The sequence below is a fragment of the Dipodomys spectabilis genome, unplaced genomic scaffold (genome assembly GCF_019054845.1).
Source record: "Dipodomys spectabilis isolate Male_0828 unplaced genomic scaffold, ASM1905484v1 ptg000422l, whole genome shotgun sequence".
Lineage (NCBI taxonomy): Eukaryota > Metazoa > Chordata > Mammalia > Rodentia > Heteromyidae > Dipodomys > Dipodomys spectabilis.
The window spans coordinates 5,850,341-5,872,499 of record NW_024871099.1 but is presented as its reverse complement, the minus strand read 5'-3'; the positions used below and the strand labels follow the sequence as shown (position 1 = coordinate 5,872,499).

Below are 22,159 nucleotides of genomic sequence, written 5' to 3'. Positions count from 1 at the left end.
AAGGCTTTTCTGACAGCAGCAGCGCTTTCCGGCTACCACGTGACTCCTGCCCAGTAGTCGTACTTCGCGCGTGCGCACTCGCCCCGCCCCTGCGGGGGCCAAAGGCGTGTAAAAAATAAAAAGCTTAGTCGGTTGCAGTGCGCGTGCGTCTTTTCTTGGGGCCAGGGGGCGGGGCTAATTCCCCCACCGCCCTATCTAGACCAGTGAACGAGTCCTGTAGTCTAGGACGCATGCGCGCCCTACCTCTCTGCTAACAGCGCGCGCTTTCGTCGGGCTGCGCTTGGCCGCAGATGCAGCGAGTAGCTCGCGCGGGGACGTCGTAGTTCTTCCTTTGGGTCATGGTCACGTCCCAAGGGTTGGGGACTCTCTGAGGTCTTCCTGGCCCCCCTCCCCCGAGGCAGGATCTAGCATTCTGACTTTCCTAGTTTGAGATCTGGGTTCGGGTCCCCACGCTTCGTTCCAGTTCCCGGAGAAGAGGGCTCACTAAGCTGAAGTCCTCACAAAGCAACACCCGCTGCTAGCTGCGGGCGGGCTCCTCTTCTGCACTCTAAAATTGTGCATAGATTCTGTACACTGCATGTATATTATATAATGCACGGGCATATGCCTTGTGTGCAAGCGTGTTCCAAATATACCCACGTGTGTACACATAAAAATCCAGATACCAGGCACCACAGCCAGGAGCTGATGCTGAAGTGCGTGTTTTGTATGTGTTCTAGGCGAGCCGAGCCATCCTCTGTGCAGACCTGCAGCCTCTGATTAGAGCTAAATTTTAAGCATCCAGCCGAGAGAGCTTTCAACTATGGTTTGTGGGCCCTCCTAGAACAAGGAAGGGGTGTTAGAACACACATGGTCCCCCCCCCACACCCCACCTCATTGCAATTAAAATAGTTTGCATCTCATTTGCATTCAGCCCTGAGCTTTAAGGAGGGGGGCGGGTGTCCCATGGGTCCCCAGGCACAGTGCTCTTCACACCCAGGGGACAGGGGGTGGAGCCCTTTGCAGAACCCTGCAGCTGGGGCAGGAAGCGAGAGTGGGGAGGGGGAAGGCCACAGCCCACAGAGATAGGCAGGCACAGGGCTTGTGGGGAACCTGGAGGGAGGGAGGTGCCAGCGTTGGAGCCCTGAGGCCCTGCTTGGCCCCTGGGCACGGGCCCAGCTCCCATCCTCCGGGGATGGACCTCATGGACCACGACATCTTTAATAGGGATCCCCGAGATCACTATGATCTGCTGCAGCGGCTGGGTGGCGGTACCTATGGGGAAGTGTTCAAGGTGAGAAAACCCTTCTGTCTCCATCACCCTCAGACCGATATCTTTAGGGTGAGACCTGGGAAAGGGAGAAGGTGCAAAAAGGCCCCCATACTTGGTCTTGATCCTGGGACGCTAAGAAACTCAGGCAAATGGAGCCTGCCTAATGGTCAACTTCCCCTTTACAAGGCTCGTGACAAGGTGTCTGGGGACCTGGTGGCACTGAAAATGGTCAAGATGGAACCTGGTAAGTGAGGACCCTGGAACTTTGAACTCCCTCCCTTCACCCCACAGCCTGGGACATTAGGACCATCTCCCTCCCTGTAATTCCCAACCTACAGACCCCTTTTCCTGCCCTTCCTAACAGATGATGATGTAGCTACGCTTCAGAAGGAAATCCTCATGTTGAAAACTTGCCGACATGTCAACATCGTGGCTTACCACGGCAGCTACCTCTGGTGATGAGCCTCAGACCCCTTATTTCTGACCCCTAACTTGATCTCTAACCCTCAACTGCTACTTTAAATCAGGACACTCTTACCTTACCTTCAACTTTGACACTTACTTTTTAACTGGGACACTTCAGCCTTCTCTCACACTAGTTCATTTTTTTTTTTTAAATCACTGCACCCCTTCATCTAAACCCCAGTTGGAACCTCTTATTTCTTCCTAGGGTTCTCCAAATGAATCCCTTCATTAATAGCAATCCTGAAATCAAATCCCCCCAAAGGAACTTATCAATAGTTTGCCCTTTGAGTTGCCCCCGTTTCACTCTGCTCCTTTAATATAAGCTCTTAAATTCCTGACCACCCCCCCAAAAAATTAATATCCTGGATGTTCCAATAATGACCTCAATTCCCCCCAAACCTGGCATTCTGGAGCCTTTCATTCCATCCACAGCTCTGCAAGCTGGAGAGATCTTCTTTCCTGTCCCTTAGACTAGCCCAGGACATCAGAGATATACTAGATTCAAAGATCTATATTTGAGTTAAAATCCCCAATGTACATTTCCTGTCTGAGCCTCAACTTCATCTGTCCAGTGGCCTCACTCTGTGGGCAAGGGGAGCTGGTATATTTTTGTTTTTCTCCAACCAGTAGCAGTTGTCCTTGTAAGGAATAATTCATGAAGTATTATTGATATTATCATTGTTGCTTTTCAATGACTGTAGGTTGCAGAAGCTGTGGATATGCATGGAATTCTGTGGGGCTGGTTCTCTTCAGGATATTTACCAAGGTTAGAGGAAGGACTAGGTCATGGAGGACCTGCCCTTTACTCCTCAAGGCCACCTCTTCTGCTTCTCTGGGTTTCGGACTTGGGGAAGTGTTCCTTCTCTACATTGCATGCAAAGTGTGGTGGGTTTGGCCTACATTATGCTGGGAATCCCTCTAGCATCTAACAGTCCAGCCCCAGTCTTTCTGTGTGTGAGACTTGCTTTAACTCCCTCTCTCTATCTTTATCTAGGTATCAGCCTCTTGCAAAGGCCTACTTGTGTTGTAGTTAAACTTTTTCTTTTCTTTTTTTTTTTTTTCTTCTTCTTCTTCTTCTTTTTTTTTTTTTTTTTTGGCTCATACTTAGATGCCTAGATTTTTGTGGAATGTGGGAATGAATTTCTGGTCCTTTCTGCCTCTCAGTCTCCTTAGAGAATTTGTTGGTAGAGTTAGGGCGGGATACTGATTACCTCTCTGAAGTTTTGGAGGGGTGTGTGTGTGTGTGTGTGTGTGTGTGTTGATATTGGGGCTTGAACTCAGGACCTAGTTGGTTTTTCCTTAGCACTTTTTTTTTTTTTGGTGGTGATGGGGAGGAGATACGGTCTGGGTGCTGTCCCTGAGCAATTTTGCTCAAAGCTAGTGCTCTACTGCTTTGAGCCACAGCTCCACTTCCGGATTTTTGGTGGTTCATTGGAGATTAGAGTCTCTTGGACTTTCTTGCCCTAGTTGGCTTCAAACAGATGATCAGATCTCAGCCTCCTGAGTAACTAAGATTACAGTCGTGAGCCACGAGTACCCAGACATATCTCTTTCAAAATATGTCTATGTCTTCCTACAGCATAGTTTCTGTCTGCATCCTCCTTTCTGTGTCTCAGCGGGGCTCTGTGCCTTCATCTCTGCCCTTGTGCCTCTGTCCCTTGCTTATTCCTCACTCCCAGTTCGAGGTCTTTCCACAGTTTCTATTTCCCTCCAGAAAAGCTCCAATTTCCCACGTCCACTGTGGCCAAGCCCACTTGCGCTGGCTGGTCTTTCCTCTCCCTCTGCTACCCCACTTTCCTCAGTCTCCCCAGCCCCAGTTCCTTCTCACCTGCTACCTCTAAATTAGCTCTTGCTCTTCTCCCTCTGAGTGGGACACCTTCTTAGGTGGCCGTACTGACCACTTTGTCAAATATCAAAACCCTTCCCACACATTTCCTGTTGACTTTGCTTGCTCTGTTTTTCTTCTATTTATTAGTGTGTGTGTGTGTGTGTGTGTGTGTGTGTGTGTGTGTGTGCATGTGTATGTGTGTATTATGTACTTCTCTTTTCTTTTTTTTTCCCCTGATGGCTAGGAATGAACCTAGCTAGCACATGCTAGGCCAATACTTCCAGCCCTATGTAATATACATATTACATATTCATCTTGTTTACTATCTGGAATATTCTCTCCATAAATGCAGGGATGTTGTTCTGTGTGTGTGTGTGTATATGTGTGTGTGTGTGTGTGTGTGTGTGTACCAGGAAAAGGACTTGAACTGAGGGTCCTTATGATCTTGCTTGGCTTTTTTTGCTCAAGGCTGACATTCTACCACTTGAGCCACATGTCTACTTCTAACTTTTTGCTGGTTAATTGGAGATAAGAATCTCTTAGATTTGTCTGCTCAGGCTGGCTTTGAACGTGGATCTTCAGCCTCCTGTGTAGCTGGAGTTACAAATGTGAGCCACTAGCATCTGGCACATGGTATAAACACAATAATCTGCTGACTGTCCCCTCTAGACTGTGTGGCTATATGTCCCTGGGGCCTTTCTTTTTTTTTTTTTTTTTTTTGGGTCCGGTCGTGGGGCCTGAACTCTGGGCCTGGGCGCTGTCCCTCAGCTCTTCAGCTCAAGGCTAGCACTCTACCACTTGAGCCACAGCGCCACTTCCGGCTTTTTTCTTATGTGGTGCTGAGGAATCGAACCCAGGGCCTCGAGCATGCAAGGCAAGTGCTCTACCACTGAGCCACCTTCCCAGCCCCTGTGGGGCCTTTCTTTGTCACCCGCAATGCCTCCATCTCATCTGCTTACTTGTCCTGTCCTGGGTCTCCGTCCCCTCTACTATCCTCTCAGCTGGTGTGGGCAGGATCTGGGGCCTCCAGGGCCCAGGTTTCCTGGCTCCCACCCAACATGTGGCCTGGCTGGTGTTGTAGTGACTGGCTCCCTGTCCGAGCTCCAGATCAGCTATGTCTGCCGGGAAGTGCTCCAGGTAAGAAGGGATCTGGGAGGGGTTACAGGAAGAGGGGGGGGGGTCTTGTGCTAGCTCCAGATCACCCCCTCCCACTGGTGGCTCTTCTCCTCCCCCCAGGGACTGGCCTATCTGCACTCCCAGAAGAAGATACACCGGGATATCAAGGTGAACTGGAGATGAGGGACTGGGGGATGGGGGGGGGGGAGGGAGCCCAGGAAATGGAAGCCACAGTTGGGGTGGGGGGTGGGGTTCAGGTACTTCTGAATTGTGGGATGGGAGCTATGGGGAGCAGATATTCTGACAGGTTCCAGTTCCTACTCTGGTACCCAGGGAGCCAACATCCTCATCAATGATGGCGGAGAAGTTAGACTGGGTGAGTATGGTGGTTGCGGGGGTGAGGGCAGGGGGCGACTGGGAAATGGAGAGGCAGGGGACAGTATATTTCTTCCTCTACCTCCAGCGGACTTTGGGATCTCAGCTCAGATTGGGGCAACGCTGGCTAGACGCCTGTCTTTTATTGGAACACCCTATTGGTGAGGGGTGCCTGGTGGGCAGCTGGGGGTAAGCGGGGGGGGGGGGGGGGGAGCAGAGGATTTTTCCCTCCCTGGATCCCTCGACAAACTCCCTTCCCACCTCCATTCTGTGTTTGTCTGGGAAAGACTTTCTTTTTGGTTCTCTCAAGGCTTCTGTCTTTCTGTGCTGCTTTCTTCCTATTTCTCTCCAGGTTTCCGTTCTCCTCCTCCCCCTCCATACAAATATGTTCCCATCTTTTCTCATTAGCTCTTTCTGTCTTTGCTTCTGTCTCTGTGTGGTAATAGATCTTTTTTTTTTTTCTTTTGTTTTTCTATGCTGGGGAACAAAGCCAGAGCATCCTCAAACATGACCTGCCCCCAGCCCTATTGCTTTTGTTTTTCCCTCTCCCTCCCTCCCTCCCTCCCTCCCTCCCTCCCTCCCTCCCTCCTTCCCTCCCTCCCTCCCTCCCTCCCTTCCTCCCTTCCTTCCTTCCTTCCCTCCTTCCTTCCTTCCTGTGTCTTGCAATGTAGCTCAGGCTGGCCTCAAACTCACGGTCCTCCTGCCTCAGCCTCCTGAGTGCTGGGATTACAGATGATGTGACCCCCAAGCCCAGCTCAACTATACTTCATTCTGTCTGCATCTTCCAGTCTATGTCTGCCTGTCTTTCTCTCTGCCCATCTTTGTCTTTATGGTCCTCTCCATCTAGCTGTCTGTACTCCACCTCCTCTCACCCTGTTCTGTCTTCCTTCACCCTCTCCTCCCTGACCTGATGCCACCTCTGGCTCTCTGGGGGTCTCTGCCCCTTAGGATGGCTCCCGAAGTTGCAGCTGTAGCCCTGAAAGGGGGATACAATGAGCTGTGTGACATCTGGTCCCTGGGCATCACAGCCATTGAATTGGCCGAGCTACAGCCACCACTCTTTGATGTACACCCTCTCAGGTAGGCAGGAATGGCAGGTCCCCCTGGGCCTGAGATCCCACCCCTCAGCTTATGTCCTCACATCAGAGAGGCCTCTATGGACTCACGGTGCAAAACACCTTTTCAATTTTTCGTGCACACCTGTAATCCCAACCATGTGGGAGGCAGAGGCAGGAGGATCAGATTCTAAGGCAGCTAAACAAAAAGGCAAAACCCTCCCTGAAAAATATTTAAACTCAAGCCTGGTTCCTATGGCTCGTGCCTGTCATCCTAGCTACTCAAGGAAATTAAGATCTGAGGATCTTGGTTTGAAGCCAGCCTAGGCAGGAAAGTCTGTAAGACTCTGATCTCAAATTCGCCAACAAAAGGTCAGGAGTGGAAGTATGGCTCAAGTGGTCTAATACCAGCCTTGAGTGAAAAAGCCAAGTGAAAGCAGAAGGCCATGAGTTCAAGTCTCACTAACAGCACACACTAGATAGATAGATAGATAGATAGATAGATAGATAATTAAGCAAAAAGGTCTGGGGGGCATGGCTCAAGTAGTAGGGCATCTGCCTAGCAAGTGTGAGATCTTGAGTTCAGACCCCAATGTTACCAAAAAATAAAAGCAATACTAGTCTCATCCCAGTCCACTGTCAAACTGGATCCTCATTTCCATTTGTTTCTAACATTGCTCTGCTGACCTGTGTGCTGTTAGGAAACACTGAAGCCATGAATGTAGCTTCCTTGAAAAGGGGCGTGAACCCCACATTGCTTCCCTATTCTTTTTAGAGTTCTCTTCCTCATGACTAAGAGTGGCTACCAGCCTCCCCGGCTAAAGGAAAAAGGAAAATGGTAAACGGATGACCTGAGTGGGGACAAGGAAGGAGCAAAGGGCCAGGGCTGGATTGGGGAAAGTCCTTAGTGCCCTCACCCACAATCTGGCTTCTTCCTCCAGGTCAGCTGCTTTCCACAACTTTATCAAAGTCACCCTCACTAAAAGCCCCAAGAAACGGCCCAGTGCCATCAAGCTGCTCAGCGTAAGCTTCCCCTCCCAGTTCCCTAGGCCCCACAGTTCTCTGGGCTTTTGGTAGTTCCCTCATTTGACAGGGGTGGCAAATATCCTGGGGCCTATTAGACCCATTTGGTAAAGCCTGGCACTGGTGGCTCATGCCTGTAGTCCTACTCAGGAGGCTTGAGATCTGAGGATCATGGTTCAAAGCCAGCCCAGGTAGACTGATCTGAGAGACTTTTTTTTTTTTTTTGTCGGTCCTGGGGGCTGAACTCTGGGCCTAGGGACTGCCTCTCAGCTGTTCAGCTCAAGGCTAGTGCCCTACCACTTGAGCCACAACACCACTTCTGGCTTTTTTCTGCTTATGTGGTGCTGAGGAATCGAACCCAGGGCCTCATGCATGCAAGGCAAGCACTCTACCACTGAGCCACCTTCCCAGCCCCTGAGAGACTCTTAACTTCACTAAACCACGAAGAGAGAGAGAGAGAGAGAGAGAGAGAGAGAGAAAGATGGAAAAGGAGAGCTATGGCTCAAGTGGTAGCCTGTAGCAAAAAAACAAAAGCTCAGGAACAGTACCCTGGCCGAGTTCAAGCCCCAGGAACAGCACAAAGGAAAAAACATAGTATTGGGGCTGGGAAGGTGGATCAGTGGTAGAGCGCTTCCCTTGCATGCACAAGGCCCTGGGTTCAATTCCTCAGCACCACATAAAGAGAAAATGCCGGAAGTGGTGCTGTGGCTCAAGCGGTAGAGTGCTAGCCTTGAGCTGAAGAGCTTAGGGACAGTGCACAGGCCCAGAGTTCAGGCCCCACAACTGACAAAAAAAATTAGTATTTGAAGGGACAAACACCTATCCTGTTCATTGGCTGTCTGCAGCCATCTGCTTATGTTGACAATTTTGTATGACCTATAATATTATAAATAATTAAATCACCCTTGGCAGAAAGAAGGCTCCCCATTTTCCTTCTGGGGTTATAGAACCCCAGTGACCCCTGCAGTCTCTATAATCCCTTGGAATTTCCCAGGACCTCCACCAAGACCCTCTATATTGTGCTCCCAAATCTTGCTTTTTTCCTTTTTAGTGCCAGTCCTGGGGCTTGAATTCAGGGCCTGGGCACTGTCCCTGAGCTTCTTTTTTTTTTTTTCCCCCCCCTGAGTTTCTTTTGCTCAAGGCTAGTACTCTACCACTTGAGCCGAAGTGCCACTTCTGGCTATTTCTGCTTATGTGGTACTAAGGAATCAAACCCAGGGCTTCATGCATGCTAGACAAGTACTCTACCACTAAGGTACATTCCTAGCCCCCAACTAAGCTTTTTTGCTCAAAGATAGCACCATACCACTTGAGCCACAGCTCCACTTCTGGCTTTTTGCTGGTTAATTGGAGATCAGAGTCTCATGGACTTTCTCACCTGGGCTGGCTTTGAACCTCGACCCTCAGATTTCAGCCTCCTGATTATCTAGGATACTAGGCATGAGTCACCAGTGCCCTACTCCCCAGATCTTTCTGTGATTCCCCTAAACTGCTAGAACTTGCCGTGTCCCATGAGTCTTGTTTCTGAGACTCTTCTCAAATCCAGCCAACTGCTTCTAAGGACCTTCTTCCGTTGGCTTCTAAGAATCCCTGCAGTTCCAGAAATTCTCCCTTCTGAGAACCCTAAATTCTTCTAATCCCTTCAGACTTCTCACAATTCTCTAGACTTTCCTGCCTTCCCTGTCAGCTGGCACTGCCCCCATGGGTCCCCTTAGTGAAACCCTGTCACAATCTTCCCTCCATGACCCCTGTGTGCCAACACTCCCTCCTCCCACAGCATCAGTTAGTTTCACAGGCTGGGCTGAACAGAGGCCTCATCCTAGATCTTCTTGACAAAATGAGGAACCCGGGAAAAGGGCCCCCTGTTGGTGAGATTGAAGACGAGGAGTCGGAGGTGAGGTTCTACCAATTCCCCCTCTGCCAAGAGAGATGCCATCCCATAGCCTCTCCTAGAAAGAACACAGAAGAGGAAGGGGGAGTTGGCTTGCTAGGTGCAGAGGATTAAGGTAGAGAAGAAAGCTCCTGGCTAGGCCGATAGGTTGATTATGGTTGGGGTTTGGGGGTGGGCACAAGTCCTGATGCAGCCTGCCCTCTGCCCAGCCACCCCCTGCCGTCCCTCGGCGGATCAGATCAACTCACCGGTCCAGCTCTCTGAAAATCCCAGATGCAGATCATTATGGTAAGTAGATAGAATTCTGCAGTTTGGAGATGCCTGGTCCTATACTTGATTGAGAAGACCCCTTTGATCTACCATCTTTTCTTCTTTCCTTCCTTCCTTCCTTCCTTCCTTCCTTCCTTCCTTCCTTCCTTCCTTCCTTTCTTTCTTCCTTCCTTCCTCTTTCTTTCTTTCCTTTCTTTCTTTCCTTTCTTTCATTCTTCCTTTCTTTCCTTTCGTTCGTTTGTTCGTTGGTTTTGTGTCAGTCCTGGAACTGGAACTCAAGGCCTAGGTACTGCTCCTGGACTCCTTTGCTCAAGACTAGAGCTCTACCACTTTGAGCCACAGCACCACTTCCGGTTTTCTGGTGGTTAATTGGAGATGAGTCTCATGGAGGATGGGTGCTGGTGGCTCATGCCTATAATCCTAGCTACTCATGAGATCTGAGGATCATAATTCTGAGCCAGCCTCAGCAGGAAAGTCTGTGAGACTCTTTTCTCCAATTAACCACCAGAAAACTGGAAGTGGCTCAAAGTGGTTACCACCTGACCTATAAAATAACCATAGAAATGTGCCCCACCCCCTCTCCCACTTGACCTTTCTGAGCTGCAGACTCCCAAAATACCTCCCATCTCATCCCCCCAAAACACTTACTTGAACCTTTGGTTCTCAAATATATCCTTAAGCTTTTTTTTTTTTTTTTTTGGGGGGGGGTCCGGTCATGGGGCCTGAACTCTGGACCTGGGCGCTGTCCCTCAGTTCTTCAGCTCAAGGCTAGCGCTCTACCACTTGAGCCACAGCGCCACTTCTGGCTTTTTTTCTTTTTGCTTATGTGGTGCTGGGGAATCGAACCCAGGGCCTCATGCATGCAAGGCAAGCACTCTACCACTGAGCCACCTGCCCAGTCCTTCCTTAAGCCTTCTATAATTGAAATCTCTCCACTTCCCAGATCTAAAATCTTAATATTCCCCTCCCCACAAAAGGAGATCTCTTTAATCCAAGGCTTATCCCCAAGGGTCCAACACACCAATCCCCTAGCTTTTCCTTCCTCCTCTCAAGTTCCTCTCCCTGCCCCACTGGTTCAACTGTCCTCTCCTCCCAGAGTGGCACATGGAATTCAGGAGGCTGAGAGGCATGGAGCCTGGGTCCCAGGCCAACACGGTGAGCTGCTGCCTCCCTCCCCTCTGCCCACACCCTCCCCTTCCCCCCAGGCCAAACTAACCCTCTTCCCCCCATCCTGCAGGCTTGCTTACAGCCCCCTGAAGACCTCAGCAGCAGCAGACCCAGGTCAGGGACCCCTGGGTGTGTGTGTGTGGAGGGAGGGGGTACCAGGATATGTAGGGATTGCCTGTGACTCATACCCTACACTCTTTAGGAGATCTCTATCAGATTCTGATGACGACTATGATGACGTGGACATGTAAGAGGCCCTGTCCCATAGCCCCCCCCCCCACATGTGACAGCTGGACCCACCTTACCTCCAACCTTATCTCTACCCTGACCCTGAACCCTGACCTCCCCCCCCCATGCAGCCCTCACCTTCCTTCCTACACAAACCCTGCTCCCCAGTTCTACCCTCTCCCTTCACCTCTGACTTCTGACCCCTGACCCCTCATCTATCCCATCTCCAACCTCCACCCTCAACTTCAGCCCCCCCCAGATGTCCTCAGCTCCCATCTCCATCTGAAATGTTCCCTTGTCCAATGCCACAGTCTCCTCCCACATATTTGCCTGCACCCCCAAACCTCAGCTTCAAACCTAACCCTCCACTTGAGCCCTCATCTCTCAACCTCTCATTTGACCTCAGATCTTGGTTTCTGTAAATTTCTCCTTGCCCCACACCCAGACTTACCCAGTGTGGTTGGGCTCCCATGGCCCGTGGTGGGGTCTGGGATTTCCTGCTGATTGTATCACCAGGTGCCTGGGAAGATGGGAGTGCCCAGTGTATCGCCAGTCTCCTGGTATATTGCCAACCTTGAATGCTGGGTGTATTGCCAGCCCTTGCTACCCCTGAGTTGCTCCTGTTCCCTGGCTGTCAGCCCCATAGTCCTCAGCTCCAGCCACACTTCCTCTCCCCGACACCAGCACTGCCTTCCCAGCCCTGAACATACCAACTTCCTGCCCCTCCTTGCTTACCCCATCTTTGTCTTTCAGCCCCACCCCTGCAGAGGATAAGCCTCCTCCACTGCCCCCCAAGGTAAGGCCCTGAGTCCTTAGATGCTGAGACTCGGGGATCCCCAGGGCTTGGGAATCTGGGGTGATAGAAACTTGGCATGGCCTTGTGAACACGTCAGTTGCCACTCCAGTATTTGGTTTGTGGGGTACAGTGGGAAAGCAGGGTGAAGGCTAGAGTGGAGAGAGGTCATTGGCCTCAGCCAACTCTGTACCTGTGGAGTCAGGGACTGGGGGAGGGGGTGCAAGGGTACCCTCTTTCTGAGTCCATCTGATGTTTCTCCATGTTTCCTCCTTCTGTCTCCAAAGCCCAAGTCCCGTTCTCCGTCAGACGATGGCTTTGGGAAGATGGGGGATGAGGGGCAATTGAGCCCAGGGGTGCTGGTCCGGTGTGCCAGCGGGCCTCCCCCACGTACCCCTCATCTCGGACCTCCCCTAGCCACTCCCAGCCCCCACCTAACTGCCCACTCAGGTAAAGGATAGGCTGGGGAAGAAAGGGGAGGGCAGGAGTGTCAGGGAGGCCCCTAGATGCTGATTTTGTTCCAACCCCTCTCAGAACCCTCACTCTGGAACCCAGCTGCCCGAGAGCCTGACCAGCCCCCACGGTTGCCCCCTAGAAAGGAAAAGATGAAGAGAAAGGTAAGAGGCTGCTATGTGCCTTATGGTTGGCCTGGTGTCCTGGGAGTAGGAGAGACTTAGAACAGTAGGTGATATTTATTGAGCCTTTTGTGCCAGGCACTGATCTCGTGTCTTTACCTGGTGTAAGCCTCCACAGACAGAAACATATCACAGAGGTAGGTATTATCCTCCATGTCACAGTTGGGAAACGGAGGCACAGAAGAGTAAGTAGCTTGCCTGAGTTCTGTATACAGTATACCTCCTAATCTATGGTGGCTATGTTCTCAGACCTCCCCCCCACACCAGTAGATACCCTGTGGATAGTACTCAATTCTATATTTTTATTTTTCCTATCCAAGCATACCTATGTGAAAGTTTAATTGGTAAGTTAGACACAGTAAGAGAATAACAGAAATGAAAAGGTAGCTTAGTGGTAGAGCACTTGTTTAGTATACATGAGGCCCTGGGTTCAATTCCCAGAACCATCTAAAATAGAGAGACAGACAGGACAGAAAGAGGGGGCAAGAGGAGGGCACAAGGCATATAATAACTATAGTCAAGATGGGCACTGATAACTCATACCTGTAATCCTAGCTACTCTGGAAGCTGAGATCTGAGGACCACAGTTCAAAGCCAACTTTGGGCAAAAATGTCCCAGAGACTCTTGCCTCCAATTAACCAGCAAAAAAGCCAGAAGTAGGGCTGGGAATGTGGCTTAATGGTAGAGTGCTTGCCTAGCATGCATGAAGCCCTGGGTTTGATTCCTCAGCACCAAATAAACAGAAGAAGCCAGAAGTCGCACTTTGGCTCAAGTGGTAGAGTGCTAGTCTTGAGCAAAAAGAAGCTCAAAGACAGTGCCCAAGCCTTGGGTTCAAACCCCAGAACTGGCAAAAAAAAAAAAAAAAAAGAGCCAGAAGTGGAGATGGAGGTACTGCTCAGGTGATAGAACCTCAGCCTTGAACAGAAAAGCCAAACAAATGTGAGAATCCCTCAGTTCAAGCCTCAATATGGGCACACAAACAAAAATAATAACTATAATCAAATAAGATAATTAGGGCAATATCCTGTTTAGGGAGATATGCATTTTATATTCTTTTTTTTTTGGGGGGGGGGGTCCAGTCGTGGGGCCTGAACTCTGGGCCTGGGCGCTGTCCCTCAGTTCTTCAGCTCAAGGCTAGCGCTCTACCACTTAAGCCACAGCGCCACTTCCGGCTTTTTCCTTATGTGGTGCTGAGGAATCGAACCCAGGGCTTCAGGCATGCAAGGCAAGCACTCTACCACTGAGCCACCTTCCCAGCCCCGAGATATGCATTTTAAATAAGATTTTTAAATATATTTTTTGCCAGTCTTGGGGGCTTGAACTCAGCCTGGGTGCTATACCTGAGCTTTTTTTTTTTGTCGGTCATGGGCCTGAACTCTGGGCCTGAGCGCTGTCCCTTAGCTCTTCAGCTCAAGGCTAGTGCTCTACCACTTGAGCTACAGAATCACGTCTGGTTTTCTGGTAGCTTATTGGAGCTAAGAGTTTCACGGACTTTCCTGCCTGGGCTGGCTTTGAACTGCTATCCTCAACCTCCTGAGTAGCTAGGATTATAGGTGTGAGCCACTGGCATCTGGCTCTGACTTTTTTCTGAGTAGATTATTGGAGGTAAGAGTCTCTCAGCCTTTTCTATTAGGACTGGCTTCAAACCATGATTCTCTTATCTCAGAGAAGCTAGATTTACAAGCATGAGCCCACTAGTGCCCAGCTAAGACTTACAATTTTTTAATCTGGAATTTTCCATGTAATGTATTTGGACTACAGTTAACCACAGGTAACAGACCATGGAAGCAGAGGTAGGATTTGAACCCTGGCACTCTTGCTCCAGAATCCTAACCATTGTACCTTCCTGTCCCCTATTTTCTTTTGCTGTGTGTGCTTCCTTCTCTGGCCCAACTCCGGCCCTGACCCAGGGATGTGCTCTTCTTGTAAAGCTGTTCAATGGCTGCCCTCTTCGGATCCATAGCACAGCAGCTTGGACACACCCCTCCACCAAGGGTGGGCATTTGGGAGGTCCAGAAGGGCCTGGGGTGGGGGTGGGGAGCCAGGGTGGGCTAGGAGACCTTAAGGAAAGGTACAAGGCAAGTATAGGGAGGGTCTCATTAGGGTATGGGGGGAATGGCCAAGACTGTGGTTCCAGTTGGATCTAGAGATATAAGAGAAGAGCAAAAATGAATTGGAGAGTGAATGCAGGAAAGTTAAGAGTTTAGAGGCCCAGAGATGTTCAAATATAATAGAATGTCTAGAGTAGGAGATATACAATTGATGACAAAAGTCAGCTGGAGGTTAATGAGTTAATGGTAGCAACTGGGATCAATGTTTTGGGGTCTGGAGCTGGAGGGTCAGTGAGGGTCTCAGTGTTTCTTCTTTTTTTTTTTGGGGGGGTCCAGTCGTGGGGCCTGAACTCTGGGCCTGGGCGCTGTCCCTCAGCTCTTCAGCTCAAGGCTAACGCTCTATCACTTGAGCCACAGTGTCACTTCCGGCCTTTTTCTTTTTGCTTATGTGGTGCTGAGGAATCGAACCCAGGGCCTCAGGCATGCAAGGCAAGCGCTCTATCACTGGACCACCTTCCCAGCCCCGGTCTCAGTGTTGAATAAATAAATCAGAGCTAGGTGGTGGCTCACTCCTGTAACTCTAGCTATGTGGGAGGCTACTACACTTGTAGGAGTGTAGTTCCAGGCTAGCTAGGGCAAGAAAAAAAAAAGTGAGAAAAAAAAGTGAGACTCCATTTAAATGGAAGAAGCTGGTCGTGGTGGCATATGCTTATCATTCCAGCTATAGTAGAAATTGAAAAATAGGTGGATTGTGGTCCAGTCACATGCCAAGGCAAGAAGCAAGACCTTTTCTCAAAAATAAATAGCACAAAAAAAAAGACCTGGATGCATAACTCAGTGAGTGACCGCCTCCCTTTCTAGTGTGAGATCCTAAGTTCAAATCCCAATACTGTGCCCAACCCTTGCAACAGATAGCTGTTAAGCCAGGTACTGGTAGCTCATGCCTGGAATTCCTAGCTACTCAGGAGGCTGAGACCCTGTCACAGTTCAGCGATCTTTGGCAGAAAAAGCCATATTTGTGGATGTCTGAGCTAAGGATTTGTGTGCAGTGGGAACTTGGCATTGGGGAAAAGATAGGAGGAGGTGTAGAGTCTATTTGGAGTGACAGGTACAAGGTTGGGTGAGAAATGAGGGCAATACAGTCAAGATTTTGTGGATCAGGAATAGAAGAACGGTCAGGCATAGATGGAGGACGCTAAGAATCATATTAAGTGACAGGGTGGGGTTTGAGCTAGGTTTGGGGGAGACAGACTGGGGAAAGTTGGAGGATAAAGGGGTAGATATGAGAACCTGAGAGACAAGATTTACAGAGCTCAGACAGGAGGGGAGATGGGAGGTCCCTGGGATGAGGTAGGACCCAACATCCTGTCTGCCCCCCACTTCCCAGACCAGCACCTGCTTCTGGGGGCAGAGGAAGGCATCTTCATCTTGAATCGAAATGGCCAGGAGGCCACAATGGAGATGGTGAGGGATGGTGCCTTGGCGGGGTGCGGGGGTGGGGGGGGGGAGGGAGTGGGAGTGTGTGTGCAGAATGATCTTGGTGGGTACTACATAGCTGTCTCCTACTATTCTCTGCAGCTCTTTCCTAGCCGGACTACCTGGGTGTACTCCATCAACAACATCCTCATGTCCCTCTCAGGTCTGCTGGAGGTGGGGGGAGGAAGGGAAAAAGGGAGAAGTTAAGGGGTCAAGGTTAGGAGAAAGGGACACAGATAAGCACAATTGAGAAAAAATCCCCTAGCCAAGCATTGGTGGCTCATGCCTGTAATGCTAGCCACTCAGGAGGCTGAGATCTAAGGATTGAGATTCAAAAAGCCAGCTAGGGCAGGAAAGTCCATGAGACTTTTATCTCTAACCACCAGAAAAGGAGAAGTGGCACTGTGACTCAAAGTGGTGGAGCATTAGCTTTGTGCAAAAGAGCTCAGGGACAGCTCCTAGGCCCCGAGTTCAAGCTCTACAACTGACAGAAAAAAATCCCTTCGAGGCCATGTGTGGTAGTCTATTCCTCTGATCTCCAGGCAATTAGGATCCCAGCAACTGAGAAACTCCTCTCCCAAGAAAGGAAGGGGTGGGACTTCTGCAGTTGAGTTCAAGGTCATACTGGTGTACATAGTAAGTTCAAGGCCTGTTTGAGCTACATAACAAAACCCTGTCTCAATAATAATAGTAATATAATAATAATGATAATAATAATAGAAGTGATATACAAAAATAAAACAAAAATTTCAGCCTTAGGTTCTAATATCAACTCTGTGTTTGTGTGTGTGTTGGTACTGAGGTCTCATGCTCTTGTTTAGCTTTTTCTGCTGGCTTTTTGCTGGTTAATTAGAGATGAATTTCATGGATTTTCCAATGGTGATCTTCAGATCTGAGCCTCTTGAGTAGCTGGATTGCAGGCCTGAGTCACTGTACCCATCTTACATTTAGGGCAGGAAGGGAATGAATGAAGCATGCTTGGGATGTGCAGTCTTAGGAGTTTCAAAGGGCAAGAGCCAATGGAGGGATGGAAGAAAGGAGGGGGTCTCCAGGGTCCTATAACTACTTCCTGCTTCCCCCCCTACATACACACACTGCAGGAAAGACTCCCCACCTGTATTCTCATAGCATCCTGGGCCTGCTGGAACGGAAAGAGACCAGAGCAGGAAACCCTATCGCTCACATTAGCCCCCACCGCCTACTAGCCAGGTATCAGCCCCCAAGCGGCAGCCTTAACTCCTATGACCTCCCGCCCCCATCACTGCCATCTCACACCCATTCACATCCATCTCTTCTTCAGAAAGAACATGGTCTCCACCAAGATCCAAGACACCAAAGGCTGCCGGGCATGCTGTGTAGGTGAGAGTCCCCACCCCCAGGGATGGCAGGGGGCAGGGCTTCTGCAGCATCCTCCCAAGAAGGCTGAGGAATTAAGACAGCACATCTCAGGGTCCAGGGGAAGAAGTGTGGTTCTCACTAGAGGAGAACAAGGAGGAAAGGAGATTGATGTTTACCCATCGTTGCCCACTCCTACAGCAGAGGGTGAGAGCTCTGGGGGTCCGTTCCTGTGTGGGGCATTGGAGACATCAGTGATCCTGCTTCAGTGGTACCAACCTATGAACAAGTTCTTGCTTGTCCGGGTAAGGTCCCCGAAGGAGCCAGGGTGTTGGGGGACCTTCTATGCTTCTGGAGAGAGTTCCGTGAGGCCCTACCCACTCCCCCTTTCATCCTTAAGCTCCGCCCCCACAACCTATTCCTAATTCTATTCCAGACCCTTTGTCCTATCTGAAGGTCTCAGAGTCCACTTTGAGTCTATAAGCAAAAATTTTGTTGCCCTTGGGACAGCAAGGATCTTGGGCGTGTGTGTGTGTGTGTGTGTGTGTGTGTGTGTGTGTAAATCCTTATCTTTCTATTGTTAGGCTCGTATACCCCCAAACGAAGCTGCACCCTTGTTCCTAAGGAGGCACCCCTAATTCCTGAGTCTTCACTCTTTTAAGACTTCTTCCATCCCCCTCCATCCCTAGGAAATTCTTGGGAAGTCCCAGGCCTGCTGCAAAGCCCTGTCCCATAGGTCCCACCCCTGAGTCCGCCCCTCCTCGTTTGTCCCCCTCCCCCCTGCTCCCCGCAGCAGGTGCTGTTCCCGTTGCCCACGCCGCTGCCAGTGTTTGCGCTGCTGAGCACGCCAGGCTCGGAGCTGCCGTCCGTGTGCATCGGCGTGAGCCCCGGGAAACCCGCCAGGTCGGTGGTCTTCCATACCGTGCGCTTCGGCGCGCTGTCCTGTTGGCTGGGCGAGGAGAGCACGGGTGAGTGGGGTGTGTGGCAGAGGGCGGAGCTGGAGAGGCTGGGGCTTAGCCCTCCTGGAAGGGTGGACCTGATTGGGCGATCCTGGAAAAGGGCAGGGCTTGGGAGGGGAAAGAATAGCGGCTTTTATGTGATTGGTAAGATTGAGGAGGGGGTGGGGCTTGTGTGGTGGGCGGGGACTACTTGCTTGGGACTTATCTGGTGCTTAGCAGAGGCTCTAGTCTTCTAGGGGTGGTGTGGGAGAGAAATTGGTTCTTAACCCCTCCCCACAATCTCTCAAACAGAGCACAAGGGACCTGTACAGGTGACCCAGGTAAAAGAAGACATGGTGATGGTGTTGATGGATGGTAAGAAACATTCTTCCATTTCCCTACCCCAGGACCTGGTGCCTGCCTTTCAGGCCCTGGTATATCTGGGACTTAGGTAAAAACCTCACTCAGCTGAATGTTGGTGGCTCACACTGGTAATCCTAATTACTCAAGGAGGCTGGGATCTAAGGATCACGGTTCAAAGCCAGCCCAGGCAGGAAAGTCTGTGAGACTCTTACCCTAAGTAATCACCAGAAAAACCAGAAGTGGAGCTGTGGCCCAAGTGTTAGAGCACTAGCCTTGAACAACAACAACAACAACAAAAGCTCAGGGAAGACAGAACCCAAGCCCTGAGTTCAAGCCCCAGGACTGACACAAAAACAAAATAAGACAAAACCTCACTCTACTTCTCTCCAGGCTCTCTGAAGCTGGTAACTCCAGAAGGGGCCCCAATCCGGGGACTTCGCACCACTGAGATCTCTATGGCTGAAACAGTAGAGGCTGTGGGTGCGTTGGGGATGGGAGGGCCCAGGGTTGGGCAGAGGCTTCAGGGATCCAGCAATCCCAAGGGTCACGGATACTGCTTTCTCTGCAGCTATGGTTGGAGGCCAACTTCAGGCCTTCTGGAAGCATGGGGTGCAAGTGTGGGCTCCAGGCTCAGATCAGGTGAGTTTCTCCCCTCCAAACTCAGCATCCCACCCCCTCCCTAAGTCATTTCATTATCAGGTGAGCTTGGAAAACCCAAGTCAGGTCTTGGAGTCCACTGGGGATGCTTTCCCTTTGTTTCAGCTCAGATTTGGATCCCTTGTCTGCCTCTGGAACCCCAGTAGTATTCTGGGCCCTTGTGACCTTCTGCAAGGGATTTTGTTCTGAGACTTTGTTTCCCAATTGCAATATGGGGGCCAATGTAGAGAGCTGTGGATGGTTAAAAGCATGGAGTAGAATCCCATGGGCACATGACGTGGGTGTGTGTGTGTGTGTGTGTGTGTGTGTGTGTGTGTGTGTGTGTGTGGTTAGAATTGGGCTTGTACTCAGGGCCTTGGAACTGTCCCTTAGCTTTTTCTACTCAAGGCTCTACCACTTGAGCCATACTTCTACTTCTGGCTTTTTATTGGGGGGGGGTCCAGTCGTGGGGCCTGAACTCTGGGCCTGGGTGCTGTCCCTCAGCTCTTCAGCTCAAGGCTAGCACTCTACCACTTGAGCAACAACGCCACTTCCGGCTTTTTTTTTTTTTGCTTATGTGGTGCTGAGGAATAGAACCCAGGGCCTCAAACATGCAAGGCAAGCACTCTACCACTGAGCCACCTTCCCAGCCCTGGCTTTTTTTGTTGTTGTTGTTGGTCCTGGGTCTTGAACTCTGGGCCTGGGCACTGTCCCTCAGCTCTTCAGCACTAGGCTAGTGCTCTACCACTTGAGCTACAGTGCACTTCTGGTTTTCTAGTGGTTTATTGGAGATAAGAGTCTCATGGACTTTCTTGCCCAGGCTGGCTTTGAGCTGCGATCCTCAGATCTCAGCCTCCTGAGTAGCTAGGATTAACAGGTGTGAGCCACCAGTGCCCGGCTCACTTCTGGTTTTTTGGTAGTTAATTTGAGAGAAGACTTTTGTCTCAGATTTTTCTGCCCAGGCTGGCTTTGAACCATGATCCTGAGATCTCATCTCCTGAGTAGCTAGGTGTGAGCCATCTGTTCTGGACTGACCACATGACATTGTCTTTCTGTGCTTCACTGTCCTGCATTGGCAATGGAAGGGAAATGGGGACTCATGTCATGGAGCACCATGCCAAATTACTGATGATTACAATCACCCATCAAGTGTTTAGTAAGAGTTTGCAGGTTAGCCATCTGAAGCACAGAGAGGTTAAGTAACTTGCTGGAGGTCTCACAGCTGTTGTGTACTGTTGGAAATGATTGGTTCTGGACTTAGACATTCAGAAACGTCTACAGGCTGGTGTGGAAGGGAGGGGGCTTCTTGATTACTCACACAGTTGATTTTTCTGTAGATGCTGCAAGAGTTAAGAGATCCCACCCTCACCTTCCGCTTGCTTGGCTCCTCCAGGTATGGTGGTGGCAAGGGGGAGGGCAGAAGAACCTGGGAATGGGCCCTGAAGTAGAGAAGCCATCCAGAGGTGTCTGCAGCCACCTGGATCTTTGGCCTGGACAGCCTCTCCAATCTCCCTGTCCTCATTGTCTATGCATGCATGGCTACCAAAGGGACAGTTTCTTTCTTTCTTTCTTGCCAGTCCTGGGGCTTGAACTCAGGGCCTGGGCACTGTCCCTGAGCTTCTTTTGCTCGAGGTTAGCACTCTACCACTTGAGCCACAGCACCACTTCCAGCTTTTTCTGTGTATATGATACTGAGGAATCAAACTCAGGACTTCATGCATGCTACGCAAGCACTCTACTACTAAGCCACATTCCCAGCCCCAGACAGTTTCCTTTCTAACTGGATTGGGACTTGAACTTAGGGCCTTACGTTTGCTAAGTAAGTGCTCTACCACTTGAGCCATATCTCCAGTTTGCCATGTTTCTTTTTATTTATTTATTTTTATTTTTATTTTTGTCGGATGTGGGGCTGGAACTCAAGGTCTGGGCACTGTCTCTAAGCTTGTTCACTCAAGGCTAGCACTCTACCACTTTGAGTTACAGCACCACTTCCAGTTTTCTGGTTGTTAATTGAAGATAAGAGTCTCATGGCCTTTCCTGCCTGGGCTGGCTTTGAACCACCATCCCCTGATCTCAGTTTTCTGAATAGCTAAGATTACAAGTGTAAACCACCAGCACCTGGCTTAAAGTTATTTTTTTTTTTTGTCGGTCATGGGGCTTGAACTCTGGGCCTGGACGCTGTCCCTTAGCTCTTCAGCTCAAGGCGAGCGCTCTACCACTTGAGCTACAGCGCCACTTCCGGTTTTCTGGTGGTTTATTGGAGATAGGAGTCTCACGGTCTCTCCTGCCCGGGCTGGCTTTGAACCGCAATCCTCAGATCTCAGCCTCCTGAGTAGCTAGGATTACAGGCGTGAGCCACCAGTGCCCGGCTTAAAGTTATTTTTTAAAAAATAGTTATTTTTTAAAGTAAAAAGTTCATGATAGTCTTATCTCAAAAAAAAAAAAAGCTGGAAGAAGCTGGGCGCTGGTGCTCACATTTGTAATACTAGTTACTTAGGAGGCTGAGATCTGAGGATCACGATTCAAAGCCAGCCTGGGCAAGAAAGTCTGTGAGACTCTTATCTCCAATAAACCATTCAGAAAACTGGAAGTGGCACTGTGGCTCTAATGGTAGAGTGCTAGCCTTGAGCTGAAGAGCTGAGTGACAATGCCCTGGCCCAGAGACAAGCTCCAGAACCAACCTAAAAAAAAATAAAAAAGCTGGAAGTGAGGCTGTGGCTCAAGTGGTAGAGCTCTAGCCTTGAACAAAGAAACCTCAGAGACAGCACTCAGACCTTGAGTTCAAGCCCTAGGACTGGAACACACACACAAAAAGATCAGAAGGTTTTTTTCATTGTTGTCTTCAGACAGTCTCAGACAGCCTAGGATGGCCTTAAACTCATGGTCCTATTGCCAAAGCCTCTCAAGTACTAGAATTAATGGCATACATTACCACACCTAGCTTGCTCATTCATTTTGACAGGGTCCCATTGGGCTGGCAATTTCTATTACCTACTTTGTGAAGGAGTAAATAAATGAAAAAACAAATGACTTCTCCTTTTCTAGGCCTGTAGTGGTGGAGACAAGGCCAGCAGATGACCCTACTGCCCCCAGCAACCTCTACATCCAGGAATGAAGTTCTGGGTGGGGGTGGAGGGGCTATTAGGAAGAATTCCCTGCATACACACACCCCAACAAATACACACTATTCATCATGTGAAGGCCTTGTCTTCCAATAAACTGACTTCAGCCTCTACTATCATCTTGGTTTTCTGTTGGGGG

The 22,159-nt window shown here is 50.0% G+C and overlaps 1 protein-coding gene across 1 annotated transcript; it reads left to right on the top strand.

The window, feature by feature from the left end:
• Nucleotides 1-1,037: 1,037 nt before the first annotated feature.
• Nucleotides 1,038-22,133, top strand: Map4k1 (mitogen-activated protein kinase kinase kinase kinase 1). The gene is made up of 31 exons (XM_042667855.1): nucleotides 1,038-1,273; nucleotides 1,439-1,496; nucleotides 1,617-1,707; nucleotides 2,419-2,483; nucleotides 4,627-4,682; nucleotides 4,782-4,829; nucleotides 4,995-5,037; nucleotides 5,125-5,197; nucleotides 5,985-6,116; nucleotides 6,867-6,929; nucleotides 7,033-7,114; nucleotides 8,892-9,008; nucleotides 9,215-9,293; nucleotides 10,372-10,430; nucleotides 10,513-10,556; nucleotides 10,645-10,689; nucleotides 11,424-11,466; nucleotides 11,751-11,913; nucleotides 11,998-12,080; nucleotides 14,010-14,094; nucleotides 15,538-15,614; nucleotides 15,729-15,789; nucleotides 16,727-16,835; nucleotides 16,927-16,985; nucleotides 17,163-17,266; nucleotides 17,755-17,929; nucleotides 18,212-18,274; nucleotides 18,653-18,742; nucleotides 18,831-18,901; nucleotides 20,236-20,291; nucleotides 21,944-22,133. Exons 1-31 carry the CDS (start codon nucleotides 1,175-1,177, stop codon nucleotides 22,011-22,013), a joined length of 2,463 nt encoding a protein of 820 aa, XP_042523789.1. The 5' UTR covers nucleotides 1,038-1,174; the 3' UTR covers nucleotides 22,014-22,133.
• Nucleotides 22,134-22,159: the final 26 nt, after the last annotated feature.